The sequence below is a fragment of the Argopecten irradians genome, chromosome 4, assembly GCF_041381155.1.
Source record: "Argopecten irradians isolate NY chromosome 4, Ai_NY, whole genome shotgun sequence".
Classification (NCBI taxonomy): domain Eukaryota; kingdom Metazoa; phylum Mollusca; class Bivalvia; order Pectinida; family Pectinidae; genus Argopecten; species Argopecten irradians.
In genome coordinates, this window is record NC_091137.1 from 4109058 (window position 1) to 4135323 (window position 26266).

Genomic DNA, 26266 nt, shown 5'->3' on the forward strand with positions numbered 1-26266 from the left:
TATAATATGCACGCGTTGGCAGCTTGGCGATCGACGATTTTTAGTACTTCCACACTTTTTTATTCAGTATAAAGTTCAAATTCAGAGTTAAATTGACATTTTAAATATACCTTACCATAATTATGAAACTGAACAGTTGTTTTAGCAGATACTTTCTTCTTGACCTTCATATTTATTCATTAACGGTACCAGTATTATCATGTTTAAATCAATATTATGTATTCTTCTACAGCTAGTATAACCTGATTGTGTGTTATCTCTTTCCATGTTTGATTTTTTTTCAATCATCTTATTTATATATTTACAACAGCTATTTCAGGAAAATCTGTCGGTCAAGTTCGTCACATGTGCTATCGTTAGGTGTACTACGGAAAAAACCACCCAGCAGTCATGTATATTACAGCGCGAATTCTATATATCAGCGTTATTTATTTTTATAGCGTAAAACTTCTATTTTACAAATATTAATTTTTCAGATGTTTATCTATGAACATTTGTAATTGTTTCGACGTACTTACAACGTCCCGATTGCACAAATAGGTTGCATTGTGTAACGTTTATTTATATACACACTTCAGCCAATCACAATGCGTGTTACATAGACACTTCACCTGTACCATGTAGCGATGTAATCTACTACAGTGAGTCGATACACTAGTACTGTAACACAATCGTGCAATCTTATGATAGAACGGCAGTAACATACGCTAGATACAACGCAAGATTTCATAAATAATGTTGTATATTTTTATTTTCATTTTTCTTTAAGTTTTAATTGAATGTTTGAAGCAATCAAATAAAAAATAAAAACAAGTTATTTAAAAATTTTGTACATGAATTCTTTTTAAAAGTTATGTTTATTTACAAGTAACGTACCAACTGAACATGTTGAATACTAATAAATAGAAATGATCATTTGATTGAATACCATGGTGCAAACACTGCTAAAACTACAATAACTTACCGATACGACAGTAGGTCGTCGTACTGGAATAAACATTTACCATATAAGGAATTCTTTAAATAAACGATATCACCATTTGGGCATATATACCACGATGGATGTATATCACAAAGGTAATATTAAACATAATATGATGTAGTTACTAGCATCAATAATGTTATACAAGGTAAATATAAACTGCCGTAACGACATCTTCAGCCAATGATTATATATAACATTACCCAGCTGGTAACGAATCCTTACCACTGCTATCAGAAACGTATCTCTTGAATGTTGATAAGGGCGATTTTCAACTAACAATAATAACAATAACAAAATAAAATACACGAACAGACAAATACATTTGTTACTTTCTCTTTTTAGAAGCAAAAGGAATCACCAATTTGAAATTTGACAATTAATATTGTCCGACTGTTAAAAAATGAAAAAAAATCTATATTTCACTAAAAATTCAAGAATTGTTGCTATCATCAATGTTCAAGGATATCACTTGTTTCATAACTACTCTTAACAAATCACAGCCATTTTTGGAAGAATGAAGCAAAGGAATCATTGTACAGCCGTACTGCGACATAAATACACACACAGCAGTACTGTTATGTTATGTGCTAACAACACAGATCAGCGCGACATGAGGATGACCTTAAAAAGAGGGGTATGATTTGATGTTTATTTTTAGTTACGGGTATTAGGGTGATTGGTTTGTATGTTTCGTTTGACTTTAATTAAAGTTTCTGCTATCCATTTAGTGTGAATTATATGACATCGTTTTTTTCTAACTTCAAAAGGAAGAGAGATTGAGTTATTTTTTAATGGATCGAAGAGTGTATTATTTCAGTACGCATGACATATATACACACAACTCACAAGGTGATTTAACATGACTGAATGTTTCAGTAACGTAGAATATAATTATTTATTATATATGCTTATATCATAATTTGATTATCGCCGATATTATCTTCCGCAATACATATCAGAGAAAGCCTATTGAGCATTACGTGTAATCTTTGGCATTAATTATTACAGCCTCGACATGTAGTTAGTCCTAACAATAGAAAATGCATACTAATTGCCTAGACGGCATTTAAACAACGTGATAAAAACTAACTACATCCTTAAATCAAACAAGAGAGGCCGTGATAGGATAAATAAATGCTTCCAAAACAAACTGGAAAATGTATAATGATTATTGGATAATTAAGTGCGTTATGTGTTTTCATATTGGCGGAAAATTACAGTAATTAAAGAGTTAACAAATCTTTTAATATAAAAATATCTTAGTATAAGGATGAAAGGAAAAACTCATTTCAAAATAAGTAATTGAAAAAGTCAGAGACACTTTCATTTTAGATAAAGAACGTATAAAATCATTGGCTACGTCGTTCAAGATTAATACCAGCTACCATGAAAAACACAAATGAGGATTCGGCGTCCTATGAAAGATGTATTCATTAAATGTCCTATATATAACATATACTTATATATTTTTCAGTAAATCTATTTGGCTAGACTTGATTAGTAACATTCATCAAATAACACCCACAGGAAGACTGACCGAGGGAGGGTGAATAAGAATGACTAAACCAGTCCTGATAGAGAGTTAGAGATCGTTTAGTATTATAACAATTTTGAAATACACTTTTTGTTTACTGTTTCTGACTTAAGTAAGTATATACAAATACAATTAAAGGCCAAAATGAAAAGAAAAATATCTACTAATAAATCAATTAAAAAAATTAAAAAAATACGAATGAAAACAGTGAACAAATGTTCCATGATGAAATGACTCCGAACCATGGAGAGGAAATAGACATATAACGGATAAATATTAAATATTAACATTAGCATAATCTACCAAATACTAACTTCACTGTATTTGCGACTAAATAACAGTTGGGTTTATCTTTTATATTTAAAATTTTCTTTATCAATGATTATTCTTTATTTATCTTTTAGTCTTAAAATTAGTCTTAAAATACTTTTTGATGTCCATGGTATAATTTTGACTATGCTTTGTATAGATAATGAGCCAATCCTGGTTAAAAAACATAAAATATTGCAAAAACACTGAATACAACAGTGAGGATAGCATTGAAGACAAAACACTCCACACGCCACTACTACTGTTCATGATATATATAACAATGAATGAATACAGAGAGCATCCGAAAATCCATCTTACAATATTAACTTAAACATTATTCACACTTGTCATAACTGTCAATCTCATTCTTAATATACAATTCCATCTTGAAAACATGACATCAGCCACTCTCAATATTGTTGTTACTAAAGGCAAACGATATCTACTAAAACTGATGTTTGCATAGAAATTCTGAAAGAAATATAAGCATGAGATACAAATAAAATAGTGAAAGTGCAAGAGCTATTTCCTGTATAGATGTTGATTGATTTTGGAAAGATCGTACTTGAGTAGAAATAACGAAATATTCACATAAGAAATCAAAATATTACTAGATATGAAAATGTGGTTTTGTTTAGAAGTATATGAAAAAACTATCTTAAAATAAGTCACAAAAAGAAAAAAAATACAAGCTTTTATCTACCAAAATTGAAAAGAACTAAGATTTGTTACAAAGTTTGTGGGGAAATCAAATAACATAAACTACAATGTATGTCATCAGATAATGACACAACAACAGTATCGCATTGACTGTGCACAACTTAAATATCAACTCTTCTAGCGTTTATGACATAAAGTGAATATGGAGTGCCAGCCAGGCAAAATGGATGTGAAATGAACATATATCAATATCCGTATTGGAGTCACAATGTTAAATATCGAACACTTTAAGGTTTTGAAAAATGCGACTGGTAGAAAAATATGAAAAAGGGTAATTTTGTCAATAAGAATTAGGCAATGTCTCCCGTTTGGTCCCCATTACATATGCAGATGAAGGAATGGGATGAAGACTACTCACAATCGCAGCTTTCTATAACCTAATTCATACGCTTGATCCACTATCAACCATTGTTACTATCATAAATAAAATGACCATTGATGGAGTTTTGTTGATCCCAGGCACTTTAACACGGTTATATATACATGGTACAGCATAAATGCTTACTGGTAATATGGGTGACACCCTAACTTAGTGCACATAGGCCTTGCTAGGCCTTGGTTGTTCTCCTCATCAATGGTAGTACAAGGCAAGGTCACCTGACGGGAAAGCCTCTTAAAGTATAAATGCTAAAAGTGTTACAACTCCAGTCCTACTAACTATCAGGTGTATCTAACTATCATGTGTATCTTGTACGAAATTGCACGAAAGACAGAACAACTATGTTGATATTAAATATATGCATGTTTACATCGAAGGAAAATACATACTACTTCAATCAAGCGGGTTGAACGTCTAGCAGATATAATAAAACGTAGCGAAAGTAAGGGGCTACATATGCAACAGTTCCTCAGGATGATTCTTAGATCTGTACAATAGTTCATTATCGACAGCAGCGAGGGGCGACTAACTTCACTTCTACCATATCGGGACTTGATAATAAACGTGTGTTATTTAACATGGATTTATATCTATCGTGTAACGTAACAGGTAACCATATAGATAAACAATGTACTTACACTTATGTGTGATAATAGGAAGCCGCATCGATGCGTGGGTAGACCCGTTAAAGAGATTTTAAAATTATAGTAACGATTATAATATAACATTTAAATAATAATAACAGCTAATAATTACTATTTTGTAATATAATAAATCATTTCAAACAGTGTGATTAAGAGAACTTGAGTGTCATTAGGTTAAACTCGGGGTTTAATTCCATATAACAAATAATATCAACATCTTTAACAATTATATACTATGAAATAGTAGGTCAGATCAGATAATGATTCAATATTTGAAATACTATATTTAATCTATTATCTACTAATTGTAACATACTAAACTATGTCGACTTGTAAGTACTTAAGACCAGGGAATATACTTATCTGTTATAGATAATAACATTTAAGTTACTATTCACTCAGTAAAAAAACAATTAATAATTTCGAAATAACGATGGGTTAACGACAGGACAAAAATTAATTAGTGAACAGAACCATCAGTTTTTATCAACTATGTGAACACAATCATACATCTTATATGCTAATGGCATTCTGAACCTAGAGATTCAGTATTTCGTCTTCAGTATTCACTCTCTGTGAACGTTAAAATGGATGACATATTTACTAATGTTTATAGACAATCATACGCATGTTCACGAGTAGCTTCCGGTCAGCCATACTTCCTTCTGACCAGCAGTAAAACGTTAACGCTATCACGCCTCGTTCACACAGTTCAATAAGAGGTAAAATGCATATCATATTAATTAAATTAATAATTTGAACATAGTTCAAAATAAAATCCATTACACACCGAACGTTCACATTCCTTATGATATCATTGGAAATTCATAAAGCGTAATGTATGAACTATATTGAATGAAATCATACCAAACATGTATTTGTTAATGTAAATTATGTATGTACATATCCAGGGTCCCCTCGGTGAAAAGCAATCTATATCACTCAAACTTTTGAATTTTAGGGATAATCTCTATTCTTTCTATGATCAATAACTAATGAGCAAAACCATAGGCTATTACCCTGTGAGAACTCCCACTGAACTCTCCTTTGTAGTGGAAGGAGCACGTTTTATATGTAAGGAAACAAATATTTGTAACACAGAGTTCACACATAGTAATCAAAATACATCGCTACCATTCGAACAGTAAAATGGAAATATGATACATTTATTTATTTATAGACAATATCATCGGGCAAAAACATGGAGATCACTGGTCCATTTTAAAACTATATTGATTAATCATATATGGATTCATGGGTCTACCTATTCCATCACTAACGTATTTGCATTATATGATGATTGCGCTTATGTTGTAAGTACAAGATTACCTATCATATATATAGTGAGGATGCTCCAATTCATGAAAGTGTTAAAGAATTGAGTAAGAACCACCGATTTGGTTGTGTTATGTAATGTATTGCACCTTATATTCATCAACTAACAAACCTCATTTGATAGTTGTGAAGAAGTACTGGGACCAGGGTCATTACATACTCCAGCACATGCTTCATTGGAACATCAACCATAAAGCTTGAATAACGAGATTATCTGGGTCCTGGACGAAAACCAAGCTACGTAATAAGGCAAGAAAAGACAAAAATATATTTCACCGTAATCCTCTGAAATATGCCATAATTGACCGATCGCCAGGTGTAATATAGCCACGCCTCGCGCTCACAAACGCACGTGTTTCTTTTCAATGTCGGAGCAAACCTCGTAGCACACACATTACAAAATGCAAAGTCACGTGCGGTTTGATTGACAGCTGGCGATCTGTCAATAAGCTAAGCTTTCAACACAATACGTATTTTTAAACACTTATTTAAAACTTCTACACACTTCTTTTAACATATAATATAGATTAATAATGTTGGGATTAAAATCCCAACAAAATGAATACGATTGTCATAGGTGAAGATGTTGATGACAGAATTACTTTTGTTGTAAAAAGATAAAAGCAAAATAAAGAATTTAAGGTTTGATGCGCTTCAGGTATTAGGAAAGTCTATATTGGTATTGAGAAAATAAAAATAAAATAATTCCTGAGAATAGATATAATAACGCATTTAACAATAAAGATGAATTAAAGACAACAGCAACAGTAGCATTTGAACACAATATCACATAACAGGCAATGGAACATTTCAGAGCATGGCAGTGGATATATTACAATAATCTAAATAGAATGCTAACACCAGTCAGATTCATCATCGGAATCATTGTGAAGCGGTATATTACTATCGCTCCTCATTTCTAGTTTCTCGGGTTTCTTTTTATGTCCTTTGGGCTTGAATCCATTGGGTAGCGTCGACGCGTTTCGTGAGCCCCCTCGCCCACCTTGTCGGCCACTTTGACCACGACCTATATTTTGTGAGGCCTGCTCGTCAAAATGGCTTGCTAAAAATTTGGTTTGTTCATTACTACTATTCCGGTTAACTTCTGGGGAGTGACTACTGGTACGGTAACGATGATCATGTGACCGGTCATATGATCGGTCGTGTAACCGTTCGTGTGATCTGTCATGTGACCGGTCGTGCCCCATGTGGTGGTCATGACTACTAGTCCTACCACCGTGTGACGGTAATGTCCTTGAGTGACCACTACTGACTTTATTCAAATTATTCCTCTCTGTGGGACTGTATGGCTCCGGCCTTCCCATTCGTCCAGGTGGAGGAATATGGCGCGACGCCACTGGGATATTTTGTTTCGGCACATGTGTGGGGGACTTATTCAATTTCGGAAAGTTTATACTTCCGGGAGATTTTGGGGGCTGGGGAATAGTTGGTGATGGCATTACTCGTGGCATATTGTCTTTTAACTTTAACTTTGGTTGAGCAAGATTTAAAGAAGAAGGCTTAGGTGGAATCGATGGAAGCTTCCGGCCTGGTTTCTTTGGTGGTGAAGTGGCAGCAGGGCTTGGGCTACGGGAACGATCCGTTAAATTTGCAGTTCCATAGTACTCTTGTTGTGGAGTCTGGGATGGGGTGGTAGTTGGTGAAGGACTTCTAGACCTGGTCTCAAGCGAAGTGGACCTATAAAAAGTCGTATCTCTTTTCCGAAGAGGCTGTGGACTTGGTGCCGGTGAGCCAATCACGTTTGACTGCATCGTGAGTGGTGGACGGGTTTTACTTCGTCCTCTAAGTTGTGGCGAGTTTGGTAAACTAAGAGTCTCGTCTAAAAGAATACCTGTAATGAAAATGGAGTTATGATGAAGTGTTGACGCACATTCCATACAGTAAATTCAATACATGCATAATTCTAACAATATGCAGAAAATGTGACAGATTTCTCACAATTATATTTATAGTTGTGTAATCATTACAAAATCTTAGAGCTCGATAAGTTTTAGATTACGTACCGTCATAGTCTCGACTTCTGTAGTGTTTCCTGCGATCCTGTTCTGCTATGGTATGAGCTTGTTCACAAATATTAGTTACTGCTGAAGCGAATCCTAAATCGCCTCTCCTAGGAGACGGTGATCGTCGGCCCATATATGGGCTACCGACTGGAGATCCGAAAGGACTGCGGTGTGGCATTAGTGGAGATCTGGGTGATACAGGGGTACCTGGTAGGGAGGGAGACTTACTTCCGCCCCTGATAGACTGGTCAGAATTAGTTCTGGACATGGATACGTGACCGGCGTGCTCAGGCTTCAAACCTCGTGAAAAGTCTTGCCGCTCCATTGACTGATGAAAAATAGAACATGTTAGAGTGTTGGCATACAATATATGCTCAATCCTTTTGCGATTTTTTGAAAGAGAAATTCCTTACATTGATATTGATAAAACTGTAATATGAATAGACAGACACATGTGTCCCATACATTATTTTCCGCACCAAATTTTCGCATTAACAGAATCAGTTTTTAATCAAAAATGAAAAGACATTCTTGCTTATGTATTAGATGAAATATTGGTAATGTTTTTATGATGTGCTTACCACAACGACCGACACCATTTTACTATGTATTTTCGCAAGCAGGGATTTTTTTTCAAGAAATCTCTTCTCGCGCGTACACAGAATAGGTAGCAATATGATGAATAAAGAACAGAGCCAAAACACAGTATAGGGATAATTCACAGCCAAAAGTATTGCAGCGAAACCGCGGTTACAAAGAAGGAAATTTGAAGCAGATTGTAGACGTTTTGAAAGAAAAAAATCATTAAATCAACAACTCTTAGGTACCAATATAACCGATAACCAACGATCTTAAAAAGACGTGTTTAAAGACTCCAATCACCCATGTCAGAATTGCCTGATTATGCAAATACAATCCAGAAAGCTTAAGCGTGTTTTTTGACAGTGGGATAACCAGTATCGCACGCCCATCATATGGTTTCTTTATAAAACCACTGCACGGAAACCCTTCACCAAAAGCTTTGAACACGGTTTGATGTACCTGTCTGAGATATAAAACTCTCTTGTGTGGAATGGCTACCCTAACATAAGCAGGCGATGAGACAGAGGAAATTTTTTCGTCATCCTCCTCACAAGAGAACGAGGAGTTTACGTACCCACCGTACTCCGAACGGTAGCCATGAACCTGTCGGTATAGTAGGTGTTAATACAAATCAACTAAACGGATCACAGTCCATCAACAAAAATTATTTAAATAGACGGTCATGACGAATTGTAATATTATCTTTTTTTAATATTTGTAACAACGTATTGGATTTTAAGACGTCTATGAAATGATATTGAACCAGCAGCTATTAAATGGCTGTTGTTGATAACTCACCCTTAAACTGCAGGCATCGCCTTGTTGGTGGTCTTTTTTGCGTTTACTACCACGCCGTAAAAAACTCAAAGAACGCTGCCATGGGTGTTTGTCGATGCTACAAGATAAAACACAAACAATGAGCCGGATATGAAAGGAAATCATATACATTCACAATGTTTAAATTTATCATTTAGTACAATGATACATTAATCGTTTAACATTAAGACTTTATACACTTTTGATACATAAACCAAATACATCTAGATCAGCGACAATAAATAGTGTATATCTTAAAAACTACAAAGCAACCGAGTCATTATCAAACTTTATAGAGCTATTGTATCTGCAACTTTATGTCGTGTTTAGATAGTTCTAACTTCATATTCACGATGTTCCTGCTTGCCAATAACAGTTATTAGTAGTAATTATAAACACCTGTTCTTACAGGCAACATATAAGTCTTCTTCGAAATACCCGTCAAGGACACAATTCCGTTTTAAACATCCGATTACTCATCGCCAAAAACAAACCGAAATACTGAATACTTAGCTCGAATTATCACCAGCACATTTATCATAAATGCTAACCACACTATATCAATCATAAATATACGAATTTATGTATTATTTTCGTATACCTTACTCGATAGGATATGCCAGGCATATTTCTTAGATGATATATCAACCTCCAATCAATCTGATTAAAATACAGGTCCTGACAACATGTCCAATTCGGCTTCTTGTTCCGAGCATCTTTATACATTATCACACGATATGGAAAGCTGACAGATGCTTTATTAATCGGAGTGAGAATGAGGATTTTAATCAGATTGAAATCCATTGAAACACTAACGGCTTATTATACCCCTACAGTAGAGGATGACTCAAATGAACTTACAATCATTACTTATGTTTTTCATTACCATTTTTAAAGTCCTACTATAACTAGACTTAGTTTTGATTCCGAGATCGCAAATTGGCTTTACTTAGCTAGTACGTGAATTTCAGATAAGACTTTTCAGACGTGGGACGTGAAGAATGTTAAATATATGCTTCTCCAATACTTATTAGGGTCGTTCTTCGGATAACTTAAGATAACTTAAAGATAATTTTAAATATTACGCATTGGTTATTTATGTCTTCTCCCGTTGACGATAATAACGTCATCCATTTTGATACATCAGAAATTTGATGTGATAAGGCGCATTTCAAATGATTATTAACAACTGATATTATTTTTAAGTATGGGACAAATCATCAATCAGATTTTTGGTGACAACACTTGGTAAGCCTTGTGTTGACCGGTCAATGTCTTCATCTCGGGTTGAGATATCCGTCTACTTGACAGTACCTTCTCAGCTTTATATTTCTAATGAAATGAGGCCACGTAAATCGTGTGGTACAAACTCTCACATGTCATACTTACCTTTTCCAAAAATAAGAACAAGATTGAGAATCTAACAATAAACAGTTCATGTTGTGGCTTGTTTCAGAAGCATAAGATAGAGATTTGATGGTGCATATAGCATTGTGTATCTTAGTATAATAACATCAGGATAGGACAACATAAAACAATATTTGACAAGTTTGATTATAAATTAAATTGACATTGTAACAACTTATGTTTGTTGATATTTTTGCTTTGAAAGTAACATCTATCTGTAAAAAAATAAATTTCGATGTTCATTCTCTATGGCGTTAGCTATATTTTACTGTATGAAATGTAGTAAAATAGTAGACTACTTCGAAATTTGAGAGATTAAAAGTCAAAGTGAAAGAAATAAAGAATGGAAAAAAATGACCATGCAAGAAAATAAGGTAGAGAGTAGAGGATGTAGAGAATATTGTTAAAAGGATAGAAAAACTAAATTTGTTTACGCTAATGTCAACTGTATTACGTAATGACTCTAACCATCAAATTGATTATGATTGTAAGTTGTATAACACAACGAAGATTCCTATTATTTCTTTATGCCAGATTTTATATATACACACATTATACTATACTTTTGATAGACAATAAACTGATGAACAAAAATGTAACATAAAATGAGTATATAACATTGTAATTTGTTAACGTATCTTCGAACGAAAATAAAACGTCACAATTTTGTTTATATTGATCGTAACCCTAAAGACCTTAAAAGATGTGTGGATGAAGGTCAACATTGGTCATAGGTCATGCCAGGGAAGGTTGGTACCCAGGCAAGGATAGGTGGTTATGGGTTAGCCATTGTAAGGGACTGTATGGTGAGTGATTAAGTGTGTTACTTACATTTCTCTATGCTAGTATAAGTGTCAGACGTAACGAGTGCTAGCTGCCTCTAAAGTTAATGTATGTGGATCCATCATGCAGTGTAATCTAATTTAGTTTTCGATTTTTTGAATCATTAGAAAAAAAGGAATGTTAAAAAAAATCGTGGTCTACTAAAACTAGAACATGCTAGGACTAAAATAAATGTGCTTTCATTTCATTGTTTAGTTAAATCTTTACAACATCCAAGAACTGCGTTTTTAATATTACTTGCGATGCAACTTTTAAAAGTTGAATTATTTTATCATAATTTTGTCTGTGACAATTATATAAATTTAATCAATGATCAAATGGTTAGTTCGCTGAACACCAAACCGAAGAAATGGAAGCACAGTAATTATGTCACCTGAGATGAGATTAGCTGTAGTAGAAGTAGAAGTAGGAGTAGTAGCAGTAGAATTGGCAACTCGTTTTGCTGCAGACAAGCCACACACACCTGCTGAGTCAGCCACCCTCTATGAACCTTGACCTCTGAATCTTGTATTTACCTGTGACCCCCGTCCATGTCGTCATCCCCGGAATGATCTGTATCCTGGTCCAGACTCTGGCTTGAGCGAGCCGACGGTGTTCTCAGCACCCCCATCAGTCTCTGGAAAAAGCACGGGTGACGCTGGAAAACGAGGGACATACATTAACGAGGGTGTGGGATACGGGCGTGGTCTAGCTACTTATAATTAATGAAGCGAATACAGATACCGTGTGTCGTCGTATAGCGACTAGCTCCGGTACACAACGTCTGGGTACATTACTCCACCAAGAAGCACAAGACGCAGCCACAGGAAGGAGAAAGGAGGAAGGAGAAGAGATAGACCTCGATCTTCGTCTACTTTCCTGCATGGCGTTATATCGTAGTAGTGATGCTTACAAAATTACTTTTCATTTGAGAATGTTGAGTTTGGATTTCTATCTAAACCTTAATAGTTACATGAATCGTATGTGTTGTGTGTTGAAAATAGCTAGTAGGCTTTCGCAAGATTCCGGAAGAGCATCAGTACCGTTTTAAAAAGTACTCTGATGATGAATAATAAATGATCCGTGAGATCTGTAATTGTTACCTATGCAGCATATTGTCAATCAATGACATCGAAAAAAAGAAACGCATAACTAAAAAAGACAAATGACGGAGTTTTCGAGAAAACATTTAGTGAGATAACCATACAATCATAATAAATTCAGAATGTCTAAATACGAACAAACTCAGTTAATTCAGTCAACTCGTTTAAAAATATCATATTGAATTTAAAAAAAACTTCCCCGTGCACGTTTAATCTTGCAATGAAGTAACAATATAATTTTATCAAACCCCGAATGACACAATGAAAAAAAAAAAGAAAATCAAAATAATGATTAGAATTTAAAAAAAAAAAAAAAAAAAAAAAACAAACAAAAAACAACAACATGATGCATATCAAACATAAATACCTTGTTGTGGTTTTCGGTTGTCCGGTAGTAATGTTTCGGAGGTGCGAAATATTGCCATTGACGTTGACCCAATATTAGTTTTTATTAGTGAACGAAAGTTAACCCATGTCAAACCCATGTTAATGCATTACATTGGTCAGTTGTTAAACGTTAGTGTGTATATGAATGAACATAACCTACACCGGTAAATACCAAATGCATCCAAGTTTCAAAACCCAAATGTTCATATCATGTAAATTTCAAATATAAATACAGTAATGTAGTTAGTGAGCTGATGTTCAATGAGAAATTATAAAGACGTTTAAAAATGAGTGAAGAGAAAGAAACTGGATAGCACTACTAGGAGCAGATTTTGACTAGCTGAAGGAGAGTAGAGGAGGGTCTGAGAAGAGGAGACAAAACGTACAACACAGAAAATTACATATTTACGCCAAATTTGATATGATCATAAGATCTCTTTAAACTATATCTTCATAAAAATCTAAATAAGTGAACAGTCACATAGTTCAATTGATAATCACGTGTTTTAAAGTATTATATTTGAAGTTTGTTTTTAAATTTGTTATGACTGTCATCCTTTAAAAGTTCCAAGATCATCCTATCGATCAATTGCAATTAAAAGTGACCTATACATACAATTGTTTTCTTTAAGAAAATATTTGCTGTCTAAATCGAGTCTACATATCTGAATAAATCCTTAATGTAGCTATTCAAACGAATGGAAAGAACAACAAGAACGCACACAATGACGAAAATAACAATGGTTAGACATACATGCTAATGTACAAAATGATGGTAAATGAATTTATGGTCATATCATGCAAACAGAAACCTTGTGTGACACGAACACATAACAAAACATCACATCTTAAATTGAGGGAATGATAGCGATAGGAGACGCGACGAAATGGTCCCATTTTCGTAGAATATTTCAGATTGAGCCCATTGCGACCTTAGCATTATAATAAAATATTAAAATGTATCTGTTTATATATGATAAATATACCTTATCAGCATAGTTTAAAATTTAATGTTCTTGTTTTGTTAATGTTTTATTTTGAATATTGTAGCTAATATTTATTTTGCAAACGAAGTACTACTAATGTTCAATTTTCCTATATAGATTAATCAAGAAATATCTCAAATGATACGTCAATGTAACGGAGGAGATCTGATATCTCGAAGAGGTAATTAAAATGAATAAGCGAGACATCTCGGATGGACTCATCCCCAGCCTCCGCTTTTCAAAGGGGTTAGTGTTAGTATCGGTTGTATTTGCTCAAACCTGGACCGATCACAGTATGGAATGTAGCAATACATCACATAAAAGCAACACCATCGACCAGCCCATCGTACTGATATATAGGATACGAATGCTGCTAGTATGTATATCAATAAACCTTCTCTCATTATTAACATATTGATTTACAAACTAAAACTTCATAGGTAATGTAATTACATTTTAAAATATAAACAAATATTCTTTGTCAAAATAAATCATGTAATATGATGTAAAATAATCAAGATATTTTGACTTTACAGCCTTAATGGTAACCGATGCGGAATATTATGTTTGTATTTTCCCTTCATTCATATTTAAGTTATTGATATACATATGTTTACTCCATTTGTTAGTTATAGGGGGTCATTCAAAATGTGCAGTGAGGCCATGCGATAGTAAGAGTGCAGTTGTTAGCAAGTAGTTTCTGCAGTTTTTGGGTCAAGTTTGGCTGTGTGGTTGCCACAGCGAAGACTTCGACGGAGACGACTGCTACTAACCTCTTCCTTACTATCCTCCTGTAAACAGACCAAAAATCTCCTAAATGGCGACTGAATGATTCAGATCATGATAATTAAAACTGCACTGGAACCCAGCAGTAACGTTTCAAAGCAGTAGATACATCTTCTTTGAATGTTACCATTAAAATGTATCACGTTTTTAACTGTTGATTTAAAGATAAAATTTGTTCGAAAAATAAGTGGTTAAAGCCATGTAAAACGTAAACAATCAAAAATATATCAGTACATTTATCTGCATTTCATATCAGTCATTGATAATAACACGTGTTGATTTTGAATACGCCCCATTCCTCCTAAATAAGGGTGTTCATGTCATGAGAATAGCTGCAATAATTAAACAAATGACTATGTATGGTTTGAGCCCTTTTTGGCCCCCAAATCCATGAAATTTTCACTAATATTTATTGAATAATTTTGTAATATTTTAAATATTTAGTACATTTCTGATTCAACTATGTTTTCTATTTTGCAGCTATAGTTGCCATGATAATCATTCAAAATATTCTTAGATTATAAACCGTGAAAATTTTGACATCTTTTTTTTTGAAAATTTTTGCAAAGTTTTTGTCTATGGAACTATCGAGTGCATCCTTAAACAAACTCAATATTTACTGAGAATATGTATGCACTTTCAATACATCTTAACGAGAAATATGAAGTTTGTTCAAAGATGCGCTCTGCGCTTTCTAAAACAAAAACTAGCTGATGAAATAACATTTTGCTCGCAATATTAACTTCGTCGACCCCAATACAAGTCATCATACGGAAACATTCATTAAATATTATGAAATGATTCAACCCATGGTGATCAAAACATTTACAATTTAACGCCTTTATCAGAAGCAAAATTCATTTAATGCAATCTCTCTTACTTAACTTAGATGCATTGACCAGTCATGTAGTAAAATGCAAATGCTAACTTTTAAATAACACCACTTACCATTTTCATACTGTTAAACTTCGTCTGGCTTGCTTTATAAGCTCTCCAGTTGTCTAATATCAGAAGACCTACATATATCTTCCCCACTGTAAGCTTTCCGTAGGTTAATTCTAGAACACAGATGACAATACGCATCAAATGATACAACTAATCATTAGCAATATGTTAAGAGCGGCGATGAAACATATTATCAACGGTCTTATAAATACAACTTTTGAAGAAATCCAGCTAAATAAGTATCTCCTAAATGTTCTTCATGTATTACGCGACTCTTCTGGTTGTCTTGAAATTAATAAGGTGGAAATTAGATAAGAAAACCTAATAGTATATAATTGCAATAATTTGAAACTACATCTACTGTGATGTACAAAACATACACAGAAGTTATACAAATAGTTTTATACGATGCGTAAGAGCATACCATTGTTGCTTGGAACGAGACGGTTGACCATTTTACGGGCCTGGACCGGCCATAACCTGCGTATAATGTCTCGCATCTCTTCGTCCTTCTTGTCCATTTCCTCCACTGAAATATCACAGCGCATACTCAAAACGATAAAGTGCTAGAATATTTGTTCACAGTGTTTTTAACCCAGTACACATGCATAAATTCACAAAGAAAATATTATTGAAAGAAAAGAAATGTGAATCAAAGTCATTTTAACTTCATAACGATAATGCTGTGTAGCATTTATAAAATTGGCATGAGTTGGTGACAAAAGTTAAAAGTACAAATATATTGAACGCATTAATGATCTTATCGGCCTTTCCATTCTATCAAATGTAAAAACTTCTTGATTTTACCAATGTATCAAACATGGATTTCAAAAGAGCCTCTAGATAATATTTCATTTAAGTTACTAAGTCATATGAATGAATTGAATTGATTGGTATGAATTCGATCAAGTTACGGTGTCAGCAGAATTAAATAACGAATGGCAAATTTGAGATATAGATGCAATTGATGGATGTGGGCTTCATTCTTTGCTTTATCTCTTTAACGTAAATATTTGAAGTGTCCTTTCCTTTCAAATATAAGTTTTATGTTTTTACTTGCTTGTAAAGACAGAATTCTCTTTCGTTTTACCTGGGGCCATTTTAATCCCAAGCGATTCCCTTATAAGAGCGAATAGGGTCGTCGTAAAGTTGACCTTTCCATCCTGAGCTACTGGCATATTCATACGTATGAGCTTCCGATACGCAAACTTGTTAGGACATTTTTTACCGAACCCGACGGGCGGTTCCATGTTCTTCAACATCTCATACATGTCTGTATAGTGTATTCTACCACTGTTAAAACAAAGCAAACATAGATAGATGCACTACCAATTATGCCACATATGAAAGGATTCTCATATGATTGTCTTTATATCATGTTTGAGAATCTGATACGTTGTCATATCAGTTCCCATATGTCATTTGTGGCATAATCGTTATGTACGGGATGCCCACGTCTCCTAGTTAGGGTTTCACAGAGACCATCCGTTTGGCAGGTCAAATCACTCAGGCATTGGTTCTCAGACGAGTCGATAATTACTTATGATTCAAACATCGGCAATAACAACATTGCCGATGTTTTTTAGTGTGTTTTATTTCTTAAACATGCTTCTCTATACAGTTTTATATATCTTCATTTTCATCATGACCTTTCCATATAACAGACCTTATTGATACACATTAACCATTTTTGAAATGTATTATAAATTTTAAACCCCCGATTGGAGCGAAATAAATTGATGAAAACAATCAATAATGTTGAGACTTTAAAACTGACAATCTAGTAACGGTTGTTATTGGATTTTGTCGAAAATTATTTCGACCACGTTATAAAATGTCCAGATCAATTACATTGGAACATATTTTTGATTAAAAATTTATCGAACAATAACATGAAGTAGGAAATTAAAAGCTTCATCTGATGTTGGCATGCTCATAGAAGTTTTTGTTTTATCCGTATGTTGCTGTATATACTGTAAAACCAATCGTATGTTGCTGTATATACTGTAAAACCAATCGTATGTTGCTGTATATACTGTAAAACCAATCGTATGTTGCTGTATATACTGTAAAACCAATCGTATGTTGCTCTTTATACTGTAAACCAATCGTATGTTGCTGTATATACTGTAAAACCAATCGTATGTTGCTGTATATACTGTAAAACCAATCGTATGTTGCTGTATATACTGTAAAACCAATCGTATGTTGCTCTTTATACTGTAAAACCAATCGTATGTTGCTCTTTATACTGTAAAACCAATCGTATGTTGCTGTATATACTGTAAAACCAATCGTATGTTGCTGTATATACTGTAAAACCAATCGTATGTTGCTCTTTATACTGTAAAACCAATCGTATGTTGCTCTCTTTATACTGTAAAACCAATCGTATGTTGCTGTATATACTGTAAAACCAATCGTATGTTGCTCTTTATACTGTAAAACCAATCGTATGTTGCTGTATATACTGTAAAACCAATCGTATGTTGCTCTTTATACTGTAAAACCAATCGTATGTTGCTGTATATACTGTAAAACCAATCGTATGTTGCTCTTTATACTGTAAACCAATCGTATGTTGCTCTTTATACTGTAAAACCAATCGTATGTTGCTGTATATACTGTAAAACCAATCGTATGTTGCTCTTTATACTGTAAAACCAATCGTATGTTGCTCTTTATACTGTAAAACCAATCGTATGTTGCTCTTTATACTGTAAAACCAATCGTATGTTGCTGTATATACTGTAAAACCAATCGTATGTGGCTCTTTATACTGTAAAACCAATCGTATGTTGCTCTTTATGCTGTAAACCAATCGTATGTTGCTGTATATACTGTAAACCAATCGTATGTTGCTGTATATACTGTAAAACCAATCGTATGTTGCTGTATATACTGTAAAACCAATCGTATGTTGCTGTATATACTGTAAAACCAATCGTATGTTGCTGTATATACTGTAAAACCAATCGTATGTTGCTGTATATACTGTAAAACCAATCGTATGTTGCTCTTTATACTGTAAACCAATCGTATGTTGCTCTTTACACTGTAAACCAATCGTATGTTGCTCTTTATACTGTAAAACCAATCGTATGTTGCTCTTTATACTGTAAACCAATCGTATGTTGCTCTTTATACTGTAAACCAATCGTATGTTGCTCTTTATACTGTAAACCAATCGTATGTTGCTCTTTATACTGTAAAACCAATCGTATGTTGCTCTTTATACTGTAAAACCAACGACTTTCGCCTGCGATTAACCCTCACGTATTTAGCGGGCGTTACGGAACCACAAAAGAATAAATAGCAGCGAAATTGTCTAAATCACGAAATAAAATCATTGTCAAAAGTCGTTTGCGAGAAAATGGCGAAATTAAGTCGACGCAAAAATCCATTGGTTTACAGTATTCCAACGCTAACTCCATTTTAAATCTACCGTCATTTGTGCGTGACTCAAACATAAAAAAGATGAAGATAACTTTAAATTGTTCGGAGTACAAGTAATAAAGTGAATAGTAGGGTGTGAAAAGAATACGTACGTAGCTGAGGGATCATAATCCGCCCAAACTCGGGAATATTCGTCCAAATGATGAGGCCCCAAGATGGAGCTATCTCTTGTTAAATAGTCAAAGTTGTCCATAATAACAGCCACAAACAAATTCAACATCTGAAATCGAAGTTCGTACAAACAGTTCGAAAAAGAAGTTAAAGAAAGCCCGAACATATACTTTCTCAGAGTAGATGCATTATTATATTGTAAAAGTGATGAGGACGTAACTAAACTCAAGATTCCATTACTTACTAATAGTTATTCAATATCGAAAATAGATTGAAAACTGACAACAATGTACCATAAGACTGAATATTAAAATACAAGAAACGAATAAAGAAAATAGATTATACGAAGAAAAAGTATACAAAACTGTATCAAACTTACAAGAAAAGAACAAAAGAAAATAAATGATACGAAGTAGATGTAGGCAAAGTCAAGGCCGCACGTCTTCTTTGTATTGCCAGACTCTGGATCACACGCTTGGCCACTCAAACACGACAACATTATCTGCTGCCAACTTTCTCCTGTAGCGCATCTGAAAGGTTCAAAATCAATAAACTTGATAAAACATAATAAACCTCATAGATTGTACTATCGATAACAGAAATTGTTTATTTTAAATTTTAACTTGTTTATATCAGAGAGACTGTAAATAATATGGTGCACCAAAATATTGTTTACATATGATCGCGCTAATGGATTATTTTGTGTACAAAGTAGTTACTGTATCTTTTTAAATTTCATAATAAAGATTGATAATAATCAAAAGCATTTATGTTACATGCTTACAGATTACAATTTGTTAGTAATACAACCAATATTTCCTGAGCCAACATACCTGAACAACAGCATGAGGCCTTGAGCAAAATTACGGAAATTATTGTGCCTGGTTATAGACGTTTGGGAGTCTAACTTGATATTACCAAACACCTGAAAATGAAACGGATGTACACACATGTAAAATTTGCATAACGAGAGTTAATCTATCAAGTTTCAATAACACTAATACTAATACTTTAGATAATACTTTCATAACCTGTCATGAATGATGTAGCAGAAATTTTAGCATCGACTAGTATTAATGAGACAGGAACGCTTTACACAACTTGTATTGCGATCTCAATATTGTGAAATGATAAAAAATATAGCAAGACATTTCAATAGCTCTTACCTGCATGCCTATAATGGCATAGATGAAGAACAACATCAGAATGAGAAGACACACATAAGGCAACGCCTGCAAAGAAAATAAGGCTTCTATAATTGTTTGACTTGTTTGGTAATGAAAAGCGGTGTCAATTTAATGTTCAATTGCTATATCAATCTTGCTTTTATTGGATTCCGTAAAGGCATGATGGTAAGCTGAATAGGATACAACCAAATGAAAACTCCGAATCAAATGATACCTTGAAAGACTGAAGGAAGGTCCACAGAAGCAGACGAATGGTATATCCTTGTCTTAGTAGCTTGATCAACCGGGCTGCTCGAAACAATCTGAACACCCCGACATTGAATCCCACGTATGATTCCTGCAATATCAATCAGACCAATTAACAAGGAACACTTGACATTTAAAGTCGTTCCATGGATCTCAAGTCACCAATCACCAACGATATTCAAAACTGTCATTGAATGTTAAGATAATTTATTTTTGATACAAAATGAGTTTTGCATTCAGTTTCGAATAAAACAGTGACTGATGTACCACCATGTCAGTATCATATGGATATAAAACATATTCCAATACAAAGTATTAGCCTCAAAGTACAAACAGTCCCAACACATCACAAAGGTCACGTGATGTCTGACGTCGACGCCGTTACCTTCAACAGAAATAATCACATGTGACATTAATTTGTAAATATGACACTGGTAATAAACCAGATAATCACCTGATTAGGAACCATCAACATCTAATTCACATATCTGCTACAGTAACAAATTTGCACCGACTATCGGTCTAGTGTTTACTATATTCAGTATCCGTTCCATTGAAATTCTGAAATGGGACTTTTCAAATATATGTTCTACTGATACAAATAAATGCAAGTACATGTTGATGGTAAGTTATAATATTATGGTATAATCCCATGACTGATTTATATTTCCTTCTCTAGACGTATCGAAATGAACAGTTGTGAGAGACCAGTACCTATAGCGGGTTTGCCGGCAGCTGGATAGAATGGCGATAAGCGGGAGGAAAAGTGAGATAAGGGAGAGCTATTGAGGACGTGAACCTTGATGTAAATGTTCCAATGGTATCGATTATAATATATTATTGAACTAGAAAGCAGGCCTTATCACTCATGCCAAAGATTCATTTTACGTTTTAATAAACAATTCCACGTCATGAATAGCCTTCGAGAGTATTCCTGACTTCAAACGTTAAATAGGGTTCTTTATAATGAGATCATTTCAAGAGGCTAGGTGTTAGTGCTAGAATGATCTATGCAAATGATCGCCTTGTTCACGGATTGCTGTTATTATATTGGGTTAAGAACAGATACAGGTTATAAAATATGTAAGATGTAGGTAAGAAAACAGAGAAAGTAAAGCAAAAGCAGGACAGAAATGAAAAGAAAGAGGTATTTGTATAAAAAGGAGGTGGAATGAATATCAAGTAGTAAATCTGGTTCACATTTAGTCTGAGGTTAACATGATTAGATTACAAACTGAAACAGACGTTAGTACAATCAGACTGCGCATGTCAGGGTTATCATACCGCGTATTCGATGATGTATATGAAAGGTATATATTTTCATGTAATGCAATTTGTTTTAAGTAAAACGATGGTCACGAGAACTAATAAAAAACAATCATTGTTTCAATATCAAAAGTTTTGAATAGATTATGATATCACATTATTGGTAATTATAATTACATATTACATTACATACATCATCTGCACGGCGGAGCAAGGGATACAGTTTCACGTAACATTTACACATGAATGTATTAGGGGTAAAACAGGACATCTATTTTCCTTATATAAACATTCACCATCATATATATGTATTTTTTTTCTTTACATTATTTCATTTCTATCTTTATATTATCAAAGTTATATGTTGCGAAATAAGAAAACTGAAATTGGAATCCTGTTTTTCCCCATTACATGACAATGAGAACGAACGGGGGCTGATAGATGCATGACATGAAAGTATCACATATTCAAATCATGTTAAGACATCAAATGATTAAGGCAGCTTGATAGTACTCTTCCGAATCATGGTAGTATACACTGCAAAACGATTGTCCATATTTCGTCAAGGTTTTGATTTTTGTGATTGTTTCCCTACATAAAAAATCACTGTAAATAGTATTTAATTTGTGAATACTAAACAACTATCTACACATAAATCAATAAATGGATGGATTTGTCATTTTTAAGATTTATTCTTAAACTGATCCATTATTGGTTATAAAGTAATGAAATCGCTATAATACAAATCTATTGAAAATATAAGGATGTATCCTTAGAATCCAAAGTGAACCAATGCAATAACACATCGGCAATATCAATAAGTTGAGTGCATTTACGAAGGTTTTGTTGACAAATTCATTTGAAATTTTCATTAAAAAACTTTAAAGACAATACATATTAAAAAAAGAAATAAAAATGCAAACGTATTATATAAGAACAATGATCAAAATAAAAAGGTCTAGGAGAGTAAATGGGGACAAAAACGGTTAACTAGCTGTGTTGTGGGAAAAGACTTCTTCAATTCAATACCGAATTATTCATGCTAAGAAAACAGTTATTTGGTTAATTTACACATAAGTGAAATAAGAAATGGTGGTGTGCGATTTCGGGAAAAAACGATTGCAGTTAAAGATTTTATGTCATGATCAGTTTTAGCGTTTCTAGTCAGGAGAGAGTTATTTGATATAACTGAACCAAGGAAACCTCAAAATCTCAAAACGAACGTGTGCAACGTTAGGCGATCTTAGTCAAACATTAATACATAAACGAATAGTGTATATCGTGTGTAGAGGTCATCAACACTGTGACCCAATTGTCCAAAAAGGTAACCATTATTAGCAGTATCTTTTTCCGTACTGTACCAAAACGCTCTTCGACTGATGACGTCTTCTTAAACACGTGTAAACGTAGATGTTGTACAAGACGACCAATGCATATTTATCAATTCCCAAAACCACAGATATGTATTGCAGATTCTAAAAGCTAAATAGATTGCAGGTAAAGCTATCTAGATCATGCACTCATACATTATCAAAAGCAGAAATGATTGTGATCCCGGACAATGCAAGTAGGGTGTTTATCATTCAGCTAACTGTGTATAATGCAAAAGTAAATATATGTGAAAATGGGTGAAACTAGAAGAGCGAAAGCGATGGAAGTGGCATTATGCAAATCAGTGCTAGTCTCCTAACTGTACATAGATTATTTCTAAATGAAAATAAATATTTTCTTTCACAATCAAGCTTTAATATCACGGATTACTTCCTGTTAAAATCTCCAAAACACCGAGATTATTTCTCCTAATGTGTCATATTTTGTTAATCCATATCAGTAATGTAAACAGAATGTCTTTATCTTCTTTTCTTCTCTCTTTTCTTCTGCTTTGCCAAAACTGACGCAAACCATTTACCTTTACCCTTTATAGGAATCTGATCGTATAAAATAAATAACATTAGCATTGCACTCATACACACAAAAGTGTAATCTAATAGTCGAATCGGAAGTCTATGTATAGATTAGATCAAATAAATAAAACCAAATCATACACTACGTTCTCTGTTCCTATATAACATGTCATTCTCATGCATATTGCACTAGAGAGCAGAAATCAAAGTGATGGTGTTTGAAGGAAAATGTGTTTTATACATTCAGATTGAAAGGCAAAACGTAATGCATGTTGAGTCAATTTTGGCATTGATAAAGAATCCTGCAAAAAGCCCTAAATGATTGGTAAGCCCAATGACTTGCGTTTAAAATACATATCTAATTTTCAGTAAAATATACTTATTTTTATCTGATTTTAATTCACTTCATCTGTTTACCGGTGACTATGAGCGGACGTAACTGCAGGGCTTACCAACAAATCATCCTGATCGAAATAGTTCGAATTCACATAGGCATTTAATTTATGTTAAAATAGACAATATCCGTGTCAGTGTTACGATGTAGAAATGTCATATTTATTGACAGATGTTATTTAAATCGCATGTAATAAATTTCATATGTGTATATTTCAAAATGTAGATACAATTTTTCCAAGCATTACTTCGTTATCTGCTTTTGTAATCAGTAACACATCTCAAATGCTTTCAGATCTTTAGATTTTTCCATATGTCTCAATACATTGATTTGCATTATTTGCAATGTCATTATGCTTTTGAGGTGTTTTTTTGAAAAATATATTCTCTTCTATTTTTTTCCGATTGCTTTTGCATATTTCAAAATCAAATAACATTAATCGAATGTCTATTGAATTTTATAAGCAGATAGGTCCAAGAAAATACTTGATTTTTTTCTATCAAATATATTAAACTGAAATAGATATCAATGTCAATCTTAAAACATAATACATCACAACTTGTATTGATCGAGTTTCGGTCAGGGTAAGATTTGTTGGCATCTGGGCTTTATACAGGATCTGTACATAACAAAAATAGTCATTCCAGAGTCATCTACGGATCTAGAATAGTGAGTAGCTTCCATCCACTGCATTGGCTTACGTATCCTTTTATAAAAAAACAACATTGTATAATTATCATTTGCGGAAAAGCGTTAAATATGACTGAAAACAATTTAGAATCAAACTGTCTTAGTATGAGTGTAATTTGTGAATGAAAACAAAAAATATTGTAAATTTTAAAACATTCGAATTGAATTAAATTTTGTAGGCTTAAAAAGAATTTAAAATATCAATTGGATTCTGAAAAACAGTTACATAGAAAATGCATAAAAGCACAAGCTTTGCAGAACTCATCAATGATTGTAATAATCTAAAAATATAAATAAATACATTAAGAGTGAGTACTGGATGAAAGCTGCCACGTGGTTAGCGGTAGTAACAAGGTGCCAGGTCTACATAGAATTAATATGGTAGTACTTGGAAACAAACCTCATCGTCAGAGCCGGGAGGTGGGGCGTTAAACTGTGCCATTATCGTCTCCAAGTCAGAACAACAGGAAAGCCATTAAAATAGGTGTCTACCCCTTACGGTAATCAAATCACACATTGTAGTTACCGTAACTTGCCTAATAGGTGCATTGTAGAGTTTACTACTTCTAAACGCTGATGACACACAGGTGCTTTGTTGTAAGATGCGACTAATTTTTTGTAACATGTGCTTCTCATGGCTGACTACCTCACTATCTGTTGAGTCTAAGTGCGTTTATTTTATTTCCCAGTAGACACAACGAAGGGTGACTATGATAGCTGGGTATGTTGGTAACGAGTGATTTGTTATTTTACTACTGTAATTACGACATGATGAAATAGACATGTGCGTTTGATCTTAATGATCAAATTTGACTAGGGTCAGTGCTTACAAACCTTGGACTCTACCGCCTCAAATATAGAACAACAAAATACTATTTAGACCACTGCTGATTAGCATACATTCAATATTCTTAAATGAAAAAAAATATTGCACGAAGCTTATCAAATCATGTTCAATTTTCGATAATTAAAATCTGATTAATCTACTGTGTCATTTAATCACTACAATACTAGATTAAAATGGTACTTGAACAATGGGGAACAAATCGAAATTTTCGAACATTTAAAGAAAAAAGCTTTACTTTGTTTTAACAATATACTTGAAAATCGATTGTTCGACAAGTGTACTTTGAAAGGAAGTGCTATTGAGGTACGTACTATACATGTAGACACGTATCTACTAATGGGTAGGTAGGTGCTTTACTAACCTCTGTATTTATCGCCTCCAACTCGGAGAATAGCACC

The 26266-nt window shown here is 33.6% G+C and overlaps 1 protein-coding gene across 13 annotated transcripts in view; it reads right to left on the reverse strand.

Annotated features, from left to right (window-relative positions):
* Positions 1 to 733: 733 nt before the first annotated feature.
* The window catches only part of LOC138320406 (voltage-dependent calcium channel type A subunit alpha-1-like), a 164201-nt gene continuing 138668 nt past the window's right edge, over positions 734 to 26266 (reverse strand). For 8 of the 13 annotated variants that reach the window (XM_069263358.1, XM_069263361.1, XM_069263356.1 and 5 more), the window contains 15 exons: positions 25422 to 25469; positions 20736 to 20858; positions 20501 to 20566; positions 20168 to 20259; positions 19714 to 19864; positions 19316 to 19443; positions 16858 to 17060; positions 16192 to 16296; positions 15771 to 15880; positions 14810 to 14827; positions 12097 to 12218; positions 9314 to 9410; positions 8975 to 9118; positions 7934 to 8261; positions 734 to 7761 (listed from right to left, as the gene is read on the reverse strand). In XM_069263358.1, the coding sequence (XP_069119459.1) occupies positions 6764 to 7761; positions 7934 to 8261; positions 8975 to 9118; positions 9314 to 9410; positions 12097 to 12218; positions 14810 to 14827; positions 15771 to 15880; positions 16192 to 16296; positions 16858 to 17060; positions 19316 to 19443; positions 19714 to 19864; positions 20168 to 20259; positions 20501 to 20566; positions 20736 to 20858; positions 25422 to 25469 (2733 nt within the window). In that variant the 3' untranslated portion in view covers positions 734 to 6763. The remainder of the gene's footprint in view (positions 7762 to 7933; positions 8262 to 8974; positions 9119 to 9313; positions 9411 to 12096; positions 12219 to 14809; positions 14828 to 15770; positions 15881 to 16191; positions 16297 to 16857; positions 17061 to 19315; positions 19444 to 19713; positions 19865 to 20167; positions 20260 to 20500; positions 20567 to 20735; positions 20859 to 25421; positions 25470 to 26266) is intronic. The other 5 variants (XM_069263360.1, XM_069263364.1, XM_069263357.1 and 2 more) reach the window with 4 other exon arrangements.